We start from the raw sequence: 12,229 nt of genomic DNA, 5'->3' as shown, positions 1-12,229 counted from the left end.
TATCAGTAACACATATTTTCCATTCACAATCTCTCACACAGTTATTATATATCCCCCGTAACACCTAACCCTTTAGGTGTTATAATAACGCGCTCCCCACGGGAACAGAAATCAATTTTCAGTGCCTTATGTCACTGAAGTCCCCGTGCATTTAGAACAGTGTCACACAACCCGTTCATAACCACAGGTGGCGACACCATCCCCATACTGAAAATCCTGCCGACCAATGACATTCCACTGGCCAACTCGTCCTGTGGCCCACGGCATCACCCCCAGTTTGCAACCTGGAACGTGACACCCCGGGCCCCTTACTCAAGGATATTCAAAAATCATTCCACTCACAACCCACTCAACCACCGTAACCAGTCACCCATACACTCACACACAATATAATTCGACGCACGTAGTGTGGCAGCGAGCCAATATAATTCGACGCGCGTAGTGTGGCAGCGAGCCTTTGACGAGTGCACGCTTAGCGCACCCCGTTAATGCGCGGTGGCAGACAGCGAGCCCACCCCCGCCACGACGTTTAGCAGTCCCCGTACCCCTGGTAAAATGAAAAATGTGCGCAGTGTGGCAGCGAGCACCGACGAGTCACACACAGCGCACAAAGCGTGGAGGCAGACAGTGAGCCACGACGAACTGTCTACCCACACCCCCACCGCAGGCGCAGCCGAGCAGAGTATTTATGCTCCGACTTACGGCCCACCAACATGAACTGGTACTGAGCCCCAGCCGGGGCCCGTCCAAATGTAAGGAAAGAAGTACGAACAAAGCGTTTAGGTTGACATGGTAGCCTATACATTTCAGTGTGATTGCATGCAAAGTTAGAGTAATTACGCTCCAACTTACGGCCCACCAACATGAACTGGTACTGAGCCCCAGCCGGGGCCCGTCCAAATGTAAGGAAAGAAGTACGAGTGCCTTGTCGAACAAAGCGTAGCGCCAACGCAGGCAATACCACTGCCAGCACTAGAAATTCCCTAAAAACAACAATAAAACTGAATATGGAACAACAACATACGCACAATAAGTCCCAAACTCAGCCTACCGCCTTTGAAACCTTACAGTAAACAGCAATAAACAATATACCTAGCACTACACCGCGTTTGAAACCCATAAAAAAACTCTATATACAGGCCCTAACCCAGGAGAGAAAGAGAAGCGTTCCGGGGGGGGGGGGGGGGGGGGGGAAGTACATGGAAGAGAGGCGGTGTTGAAATGAGGGGAGCGAGCGAGAGGGGGGGTAAGAGAGAGAGAGAGAGAAAGAGAGAGAGAGAGAGAAAGAGAGAGAGGGGGAGAGAGAGAGGGGGAGAAAGAGAGGGGGAGAAAGAGAGGGGGAGAAAGAGAGGAAGAGAGAGAGAGGAAGAGAAATAGAGAGGAGAGAGAAAGAGAGAGAGAGAGAGAGAGAGAGAGAGAGAGGAAAGAGAGAGAGAAAGAGAGGGGGAAAAGAGAAGAGAAGGGGAGAGAGAGTAAGAGAGAGAGAGAAAGAGAGGGGGAGAGAGAGAGGGGAGAAAGAGAGGGGAAGAAAGAGGGGGAGAAAGAGAGGGGGAGAAAGAGAGGGGGAGAAAGAGAGGAAGAGAGAGAGAGGAGGGTGAGAGAGGGAGGGGAGGCAAGAGGGAAAGGGAGAAAGAGAAAGAGAAAGAGAAGGGGAGAGAGAGGAAGAGAGAGAGAGAGAGAAAGAGAAAGAGAGAGAGGGGGAGAGAGAGAGGGGGAGAAAGAGAGGGGAGAAAGAGAGGAAGAGAGAGAGAAATAGAGAGAGAGAGAAAGAGAGAGAAAGAGAAAGAGAAAGAGAAAGAGAGAGAGAGAGAGAGAGAGAGAGAGAGAGAGAGAGAGAGAGAGAGAGAGAGAGAGAGAGAGAGAGAAGAGAGAGAGAGAAGAGAGGGGGAGAAGAGAAGAGAGGGGGAGAGAGAGTAAGAGAGAGAGAAGAGAGGGGGAGAGAGAGAGGGGGAGAAAGAGAGGGGGAGAAAGAGAAGAGGGGGAGTGAGAGAGGAGAGAGGGGAGAGAGAGTGTACAATGAAAACGTTCTGTGAGCAGAATCCAAACATACTCATCCTGTACACTTCTGCCCCCTACCTTATTCCCAATAAACTCCACCTTTCCCTTAACAATGGACGCTCGCCACCCCTACCAAGATGGACGCTCGGCACCCTCCCAAGATGGACGCTCGGAGCCCCGTCAAGATGGACGCCCCCTCGCGAGACATACCGAGAGTCCCGTCATGCCATGACGTCAGCACAGTTAGCTTAGCATGTTAGCTTAGCATGTTAGCTTAGCATATTAGCTTCGTTAGCTTCAACCTAGCGCGCGCTTACTACGCCACATCCGGCGACCGCTTTAGCCGTTTAGCGCGGCTAAGTAGCATTAGCTTAGCTTACCCCATGATCCCATAAAAACGTTCCCAACGACCCGTTCCGCCGCGCGGGCCGTCCCCTCGCAACGTTAATACAATATCACATACCCCACAACAGAATCCTATTTCCCTCAAAACGCCAGTGTAGTGATCTAATTAGAAATATAAAAACATAATAGTAAAATACTAGTTTGACCCCTCCGTCGACATTTCCGGCGAGCTTAGAACGACTTCCGGGTCGGGCTTTAGAAAATCCCGATCACCTTAAACATGTATATAAATATTTTAACTGCCACGAATATGAAAACTTTTAAGTGCCCTACATATCCCCGTAATCTCAAGACACTATCGATCGACCTTATACATTTGAATTACGTCTACTTTACCCCCCGTTCGCTCCGGTGCCCAGAGGCTAATACAGCAGCTAACCGCTGCTGCGTCCGACGGGCCTCGGAAAACCGGCGTTTCTATTAAACTCCCCCACGGCCAATCGGTGACTTAAATTACATAACTATACTCTCACACAACCCACCATTCACTCCTAACCATAAACATCCACCCCTATCGCCCCATTCACAACATACAGTATTAAACCGTCCACAGGCGAGCCACAACGAGCTATCGTTTGTAGCATGTTGCGCGCTACGACACGCACGCGCCCCCCACCACGAAGCTGGGTGGCGCATTCGCCGTTGCGTGTGTGCACTTTGGACGTCGCGTGTGTACCCGATTCAATGTTAAAAACCGTTCTCAGTCATATTATAAGTGCCACTTTACAGATTTAATCTATATACTTCACACATGTTAAACCTAACCATAAGTCCTTTCACTCACACACAAACATCATACACTAGTAATTGTTTAACCATAGCTTGCAACATACGAGTCCACCTTAACGTATCATTCTAATGTTACAGCCTATCGTTGTTTAAATCTAACATGTCTGGCTGTGCCCAGGGTAAAACTAGACCCTATTCATGCTTCATTTCTACTATAGAAAATACTACGCACTATGTGCTTAAGCCAATACTATAAGGCGTACTATGCACATGTTCCCCTTGCTTAACCCTGAGCACAAACCTAGACATTGTTCCTAAATACTTCCATACCTTTTAATGCTCCGACCACGGGCAGCGTCTCGTTCACTTATGCTAAAATCTCTACTGTAGAAAATACTACGCATATCCGTGCTTAACTCTCTTACTGTAAGGAATACGACAGCACTAGTGTGGTTAAAAATCCTGCTCACAGGACCCATAATCACACATAGCCTTGAGTCGCTACCCCTTGGCCAGAACATTTCATTTAATACTTAATTACAGTCATACTTTTAGCAACCCCCTCGTTGGTTCGAATTGAACACCCGTACACTCCATAACACTCACCTTTGGCAACTCTCCGAGCTACGCGAAGACGATCTGTTGTTGTTGTTGTTGTTGTTCGAGGTGAAGAAGGAGGAAAAAAAAATTCTCTTTTGTTCTCGTTCAAAACGGACGTTTCTATTCAAGGGCCACAGCACCAAAATGAAGTGGATTCCCAGGCTGTTTTGGTTCTGCTCTGCTTCAGAACCTGTTGGCTAGTACTCTCGGCGTTGTGTCTCAATGCTTTAAAGCTGGGAATCACTTCTCTTAAAACTGACTGAGCAGGCAAAAAGGCAGATAGGTGAATAAGGAGGAAAGATAGTTTAACAGTTGTTTAATAAGAGAGAAAGAGTGTATACAAATTACATTAAAGAATGCTATAGTTGTGATCAAAAACACTATGCCGTAATTGAACACAACCAGGCTAATATAACAGTAAAGAGAATGCTAGTTGATAAATTGTTGAAAGTCTTTGTTCTCTGCTGATAACAAAGAGGATTCTGTTTTTCCCTCCAAAAAGTTCCTTTGTCCTTTGCCCGCCTTGCTTGTGGATGAGATGGTAAGAGAGGTCTTCGTGGGTTTGTTGGTTCCAGAGTGTTCTTCTTTGGTTGTTTCTTCCTGAGTCCCCTCTCACCATCACACAGCCATTCTTATAGCCCAAGGCCGAGTGTCTTTGAGTTGATGACATCATCACATTAATTGCTCCAATCACAAGCCGGTTAAGCTTGCATTTTGAAAATAGGGGTTTGGCCTATAGGCCAACCCCCTCCACCTAACTGCAAAAAGAGGCTGTCCTTTACCTTAATCAAAGTTTAAACATTGCATCATTTTCATTTCCTTATATCTTTTACTTAAACACATTACTTGACTTGTTAGTACTTTGATGTACCTCAAAATATATTGATTACCTAAACACAGCTATATTTCTAAGTCTGTTTGACTTTCAGAACATATATCTAACAAATTTAATCATTCTGTTAGCTTAATAGAATACATTTTATTATCATATAAAACATTGCTTAACAGATTGCAGAATGTGTAACAATCAATTAATCATACTGAACATTAATTGAAAATAGCACAGACACATTAACTAATTGTAGACATTTTAGTATGACCAAACACTAATTATATTTTAACTTACTTAACAATATACCAGGTAGTTTGGAGATCTCCTGTGTGAGTGTGTGTGTGTGTGTGTGTGTGTGTGTGAATGTGTGTGTGTGTGTGTGTGTGTGTGTATGTATGTGTGTGTGTGTGTCTATGTGTGTGTGTGTGTGGATGTGTATGTGTGTGTGTGAGTATGTGAGTGTCTGTGTGTGTGTGTGTCTATGTGTGTGAATGTGTGTGTGACTATGTGTGGGTATGAGTATGTGAGTGTCTGTGTGTGTGTGTGTCTATGTGTGTGTCTCTGTGTGTGTGAGTGTGTGTGTGAGGATGTGTATTCGAAAAAGTGTGTGTGTGTGGATCTCTGTGTGTCTGTCTGTGTCCCCCGGCCGTAAGCAGCTGATAACACTTCTTTGATGTAACAGTTGTTTCACTGTGTGTGTGACAGGAAACTTCAGCAAGATAACATGTCTACGTAACCTTTTGTCTTTTGCTTTGATCTACCCCCTAAAGGGAAGTCTTACCCCAGCTGCCACTATGCCATTGTCACCCCAGGAGGGCATTTGCACAATCAGTCTTATGTAACCACACACAGACAATCTATGACTTATTGTTTTGAGGCCCAAATATTTCTACACATTAGTTAAATCATGAGTCTATGTTTGGGAATTTACTACAAGTGCCCTTGAGCTGCTCCACCGTGGACAGCAGTACAAGACGATGTTGTACAGAGCAGCTTCCCCCTCCTCCTGCAGTGTAACCTCCCCTCGTCCTACAAATATCCCCCAGGCCGGTTCTGTCAATAACAACGTGTTTTTAGTTAACTTGCCTGATTGAATAAAGGTTTGACATTAAGACACTGATTACATGCAGGCTAGGCTAACATTCATACTGTAGTAGGCCAACAAGAGGGGAATTTAGGGGCTCTGAGAGCATTGTGTCTGTTGTCTCTGTCCTGCTCAGTTGCTTCACATAATTTGCATATTAGATTAGATTAGATTCAAATGTACTGTCATCATAAAGCACAAGTACAGTACAATGAAAAGAAGTTTGGCATTTAACCAGAGTGCAAATGTAACAGTAAAGTACAATAGTAATACAATGTACAGGTAATTAAACTGGATATAGAATATATAAATTATTACTACTGAGTAATAGCGCTAATCAGATGTATGTACAGTGTTATAGTATTATTATGTACAGTGATACAGGTAAGTCATACTGGCCAGCAGCGTAGGTAAGGAATGTACAGATATAGATAGTATCTACAGATATGTAAAAAGGATTATATGCAGGTATATACATACAGATGTGGTTAGCCTATATACAACTTTGAAAAGCCATTACTTAATTATGTCCCACTGACACAACACTTTGTACACATGTCCAGCTATCTTTAGTCCACAACGCTGCTCTTTGCCACTAGATAATTAGCGGTAAATAAAGATAATAGATACAGTGCTCAGGGTAAAGGTCACACCCAGGCAGCGAAATTACTTCCTGCAGCCAAGTTGGTCACAGCTTATCACAAATGTTGTCCTTCTGTAGAAATTATATCTGTTGTGTATGTGTGTTCCCTCAGTGAGTTCTCAGACTGAGATAAGTATATGCAAACCATTCAATCACCACAGTCCAATGAAGAGTACAAGCCCACTGGGTGAAATTGTTGCTAAAATCCCAGTGAGCTAGACCGAAACCCAGGCCCAGATTGGCCATCAGGAGCACAGGGAGTTTTCTGCATATATTAGGCCTATAGTGGCCTGCATATATTATTATTATTTAAAAGAAATTCTCCAGTCAGGCCAGTGTTTCTAGTTGCAATGGCGCAATAGAGAAGATGAGTTGGTGGACCTCTCAGCAGGCCCAGACTGGCCATTGGAATTGCTAAATGGCCTGCAGGGAAAATAACGTGTTTTTGATTAACTTCATTCAACACCCTGCACCCACCACTGATTAACTGAAGTCCACACCTCATTTTCAATTATCTTTTAATGTAGGCCTATAGTTATTTATTTTGACATTAGTCCCTGTGTTGTCTCCCTCCTTAATGATATACTGATATTACTTAATGATTAGTGCTGTCAGGTAAAAAATTTATCTAATTAATTACAGGAAAAATGTATCTAATTAATTACAGGAAAAATGTATCTAATTAATTACAGGATTTGTAATTAATTAATCTAATTAATCGCATTTTAATCGCGTAACCATTTTATGCCTGATATTCTATATTCTATAATCATATTTCAAATTGCATGTGTCCGGATGGCAGAATTCAGTACTGTATCTACAAAACCTTCTGTTTAATCATCTTCCATCTATTAATTTGCTTAGATTTTTCAGGTCTGGTCAAAATTTGTTATTCACAGTCAAAGATAAAAAAATTTAATTGATATTCTCATTTGGTTCATTACAATTTACTCAAGCCTAGTGTAGAAGGGTGGATTATCCCTACTTTATGAGAGTGGATATGAACTGTCACCAGGTAGTGGGGTCCCCGAGTCCCCGACTGTAGTGTAGAGGTACTAGAATTGGGATTTAGCAGAGGGAGAGGATGGGGCCTAGGATTGACCAACCTAGGGGTTCTACACTGGTCATTCTTGCCCTCCAGGGCGACTGCAGTAATTCCCCAAACACCCACACTTCCCCTAATACGTCCCACACCCTCTCACACCCGGTGACAGTAGTGATAGATGCTATAATTTCTCCCCAAAGCAGTACCTTTCCTTGTTGACGAGCGGAGACCTGTCCAGAACACCTGCCCCAATTATACATAGGCCGGATAGGAAAGGGTTAAGCAGTAATACACATTCACAGTAATTGACACGCACACAGTGATCCCATTTCTACGCCTCTCCTTTTATATAAAGTAGGCATGCATTCAATACACAGCACAATGCATGGCACTTGTATCTTACACTCCACGGTAATGAAACAGGTCCCCGTAAGTGTTAATATAAGAGAGGGTAGCGGCGAGCTCCGCGAGCTATTCAATGGGAAAAATTATCAATATACCTTAGTGCTGTCTGCACAACTTAATCACACAACACATGTAACCAGAAAATTAAGTGGGCCCACAATTGAAACAAAAAGCCTATCTAAGCCGGCATTACCTAAAACAACAAACGTTGGGGCGCCCCTATTCACTGGTGCACGGGCCAGCTCAAAGTATTTATTCTCTTCGCCCTTAGAGAGCATGCTCTCGAAAAGGAGAATGTTCGCCGATAATGTTCCAGAGCGCTTGGAGTGCTAACAGTACCTGGTGTGAGTGTACTGTACCAACCGAGTGCTGGCCTGCTTCCACAACGAATGTCTGTGACGCGAGGTGGCCGTCGAACGGACACGGGGTTGTCACCTGTGATAGCAAGGGGGCTGGCTGGGCTGACGTTAGGCAGGCGAATAGCTGGACTGGCGGTCGGCTAGGAGAATGCTGGAGGTGGGTGCGGTCCAGCGACGTCTGCTGCGGTGTCCGCTGCGGGGCTGGGAGACGGTGGAGTGACGCGTGAGCTAACTGGGCTAACAGGCCTATACTTGAAGCTAAGCTTTGGTCAGTGCGACCCCCTAGTCCATAGGTGTCAAACTCATGGCCCGCGGGCCAAATGTGGTCCGCCACGTCCTTTGATGTGGCCCCCCAAGAGCTCTGGTAAAAAATTCTTATTTTTTTTTCTTTTTAAACATTAATCTTGGGTTAAAAAATAGCGGCGTTAAAATAATTGTGGGTTAATGCGTTAATAAAGCTTTAACTTTGACAGCCTTAGTTATTACACATTCTTACACATACATGTATGTTGAACATCTGAGGTATTGATGAAGTAACAAAGGAAAAAAGCCAAAAGCACTTACTCCTCAGACATTCTTTGACAATTTTACAGCCCAAAATACAAAAAAGATCCAGGCGGAATAGGTAACAAAGGGTTAAAGAAATATTGTCTGAACTGTCAGATGCAAACTGGCTGTGTGACATAACCGAGCATCTCGCTCAATTGAATAAGAAGCTGTAGGGACGCAAACAAGTCCCACCCAAAACTTGACCAATATAGTTGTGAACTGAGACAACCCTTATTTTGTTATTTTTGAGTACAGTTACAGTTGTGTGTTCATGCAGACACAGCAATTTCATTACGAATTGAAAATGGGGGACCCTGATGTAAACAAGTCAAAAGTCTTTCTCTGGTCTGCATCCCCTTAACAATTGTGTGTATTGAGCTGTACTGTACTGTACCTATTCTGCAATCTGTTAAGTAAAGTTAATTAAACTATCTTCCATTAGTTGGATGTATGGCCTCTGCAAGGTTGTGTGCAGCCATTTGTTTTTGTAACATCTGCTACATCTGTCCCACGTGTTCTTTGCAGCTCAGTTGTTAGTTCTGCCCCTCTTGACTGTGACAAAAAGGTTTTGAACAAACTTAATGTCATAGCTTGTATTTGATGATCTTCTTCTTTGTTATTTACTTGAATGGTTTGATCATTGATTAATGGAGTAATATGGGGTTCTGATAAACTAAAATTATTTGTTAAAATAACATAAGCTAACATATATTTGTACATCTATGCAAATGCATATGCAATATGTATAACTTGAATAAGTAATAAATACAGAAACAACATGTTTAACAATATGTAAATGAGTAGCTACATTTATTTTACATTACATTAACATTTATACGGTCTTTGGCCCTTTGAGGGCAACCATAATGCTGATGTGGCCCTCTGTGAAAATTAGTTTGACACCCCTGCCCTAGTCTTTCGCCTATACATTCCTAATCGCAGCGCGTGGAATATCCACAGCACAGTCCGGCAGTCGAACGTCTTCTTCTTGGTTCAAACGTACCCTAAGCACTATACTGGGAAGCTACGATCGCATACGACGTTACTATCCCACCCCGTGGCAGGAGTCGTAGTTCGCGTGTCTTTATTATCAGGAGCTCTTAGTCCACACGTCCGCTTGCTTCGCTGGAAATGGAAGAAGAGAGCGTCCCGTGTATCTAGCTCCTCCTTCAAGCCAGTCTCTTCCTCACCTGTCCTTTGCCAGCCCAACGTCGCACCAGCTCCCCCTGGCGACAGTCCAGCGCCATGTCCCACTACTAAATGTCAATATTAGGATATGGAGAATCAAGACAGGTCAGCGAGTTACACAACGTTATCATGAACACAGTAGAGTACAAGGAATTAGAGTTAGACACATTGAATTATTGTTAGACATATTCAGGTGTCTACACTAGTAACAGACACAGTATTTCTGACACTGGGAATACATTCCCTGAGATCCATAGATGTCCCTAGAATCAGATACCAAGAATATGCAAATGGCCCATATAAAAAGAAAGTCTGTAAATGTGTATTCTACGTTCTTATGGAATGAATGAGTTTTTTTTTTAAATGTATAAAAATAAAAATAAAGATTTTTTTTATTAATTTTGCGTTAATTTTCATAACACGATAATTTGCTGTGTAATTAATTAATCTAATTAACGCGATAAACTGACAGCCCTATTAATGATATATATGATTTATAACAGTAGATTGTACTAAGCAGTTGTTGGCTCACATTCGTTTGTAATTCATGCACAAAAATTCACCAGAATGCAGGATATTAAGTCTTTGTAACTAACATTTTCCTAGTAGGGGACCCCCAGATGCCCGCTTAAAAAGTGGCCTGACTGGGGCTATATTCCATGCTATATTTAATGCTGGCCTGAATGATTTTCCCAGTCTGGCCCTGCCGACACCCCACAGCAATGGAGGTTTTGCTCGCTAAACTAGACAAAGCTTAGAGACCAGGCTCAACATCAACCCATTGTGTGTCTTTGTGCTCTTCACAGTGCCTTCTGCACCATACGCCCCCATTTCATCATTAGGAAAAAGACAGTTTATTTTTCTTTCCGTTTAGATTCATGTTCATCCTGATGATCATTGGAACAGCCTTCCTCTGCGGGATCAACAACGTCTACGTTCCCTATGTCCTCTCTCCACATCTCGGCAGGTGGGAATTTGTGTTTCTGTTCGTTCAACTCAACAACTGGTGGAAAATGTATTTTGTAAGAGCAACAAACGGGTGACGGTTGCCTATTTGAATCCATCGGTCAACTGGGAAAATCTGGACAGGTGTCAAAGTGATTAAGAAGCCCCCACCCCTCGCCCTCAACAAACACAGTCAACAACCACTGTTGAGGTGCACTTGAGCAAGGCAATAAACTGGATGGATTGGTCAACAGTATGCTGGCTCCATGGTGGAACCTAAAGTGCTTCATTGTTTTTTCCCTGTTCACTAATTGATGAAGAACGTCTCTCACATCACAGCTACTCCTGCTTCATTCATGGTGTTGAGTAATTAGATTTAGCCTCAGGCCCTCTATATTTCTGCCACATAAATTTTGAGTTCAGGGTTATGGGAATATTTTATAGCCTTCTGGACCATAATGAAACAGGCTTCTTTCAGTGAGGAGTAATGTACTGGTGCTGTCCCACAGTCTGAGCTACAGATTAAAGGGGATGAATTCACATGTGTGCTTCCTGTGACCCCGGGACAGGACATGCACCACTCTCCTAAATCACTATCTCCAGTCAAGTGATTTTTAATTAATAGATAGATATTTTTAATTTGTTCACTTTCGTGGACATTTGTCTTTGGCTTCACCATGGTTGCTGTTACGTGCCCCCGTGGGGAGACGCAACACTAGGCCACAGACGGGATAGGTGAGGGTGCAGTGACACAAAACACCAGAGACAGATTGTAAAATAACAATATTTATTTTACAAGTGAGGATCAGCAACACAGAGAGCAAAGAGGACCTACCAGTGAGCACCAAATAATATCAAAAGGAAACAAAAGCCCACCCCCCCCTTTACAGGCACGGACGCCCCAAAGTGCAGGAGGTGGTGCTCACTCTAAAGCTGGTGTCTTTAACAGTAGTTCTCCTACGTGATGCAGATGTAGACCCCAGGGTATCTTCCTGCCCTCAATGTCCCTGTGTGCGAAACAAAAGGTTAATAACAAAGCAAAACAATCACCATAGGCTGGGTGACGAGGAAATACACAAGTTAGGAACAAAACAGAAATGTACAAATAACTAAACTAATGCCAAACAGGCCACAGCTCTATACAACACACAAACAGCACAAAACTATACCAAAGTCCTAAACTAACTAATAGCACAAAGTGCCAGAGCCTTCACCAGCTCTATTACCAGACCACACAAAGATGAGCTCCCACACAGACACAGACCAAGTATAATTACCACAACCACAGACCAAACGAACCAGGGAGCTAACTAACACTGAAACACAAAGGGTATATGAAGGGAGAGTGGATGTTGATTGCAGAACGAGTCTCAGATGCCGCTGCACCGGGGTGAGTTGCTGATTGACCAGCTGCTGCTGCAACTGGGAACCTGAGAGTGGGATATGT

The 12,229-nt window shown here is 43.6% G+C and overlaps 1 protein-coding gene across 1 annotated transcript in view; it reads left to right on the top strand.

The window, feature by feature from the left end:
- Positions 1 to 12,229, top strand: part of trpc2a (transient receptor potential cation channel subfamily C member 2a) — a gene marked incomplete at both ends in the record, with an annotated part of 95,601 nt that overhangs the window by 65,094 nt on the left and 18,278 nt on the right. Inside the window, one exon of the mRNA XM_084320439.1 lies at positions 10,712 to 10,804. Within this exon, the coding sequence (XP_084176565.1) occupies positions 10,712 to 10,804 (93 nt within the window). The remainder of the gene's footprint in view (positions 1 to 10,711; positions 10,805 to 12,229) is intronic.

The sequence above is a fragment of the Notolepis coatsorum genome (genome assembly GCF_963971535.1).
Source record: "Notolepis coatsorum genome assembly, chromosome: 8".
Taxonomy (NCBI): domain Eukaryota; kingdom Metazoa; phylum Chordata; class Actinopteri; order Aulopiformes; family Paralepididae; genus Notolepis; species Notolepis coatsorum.
This window is presented reverse-complemented; position numbering and strand designations above follow the sequence as displayed.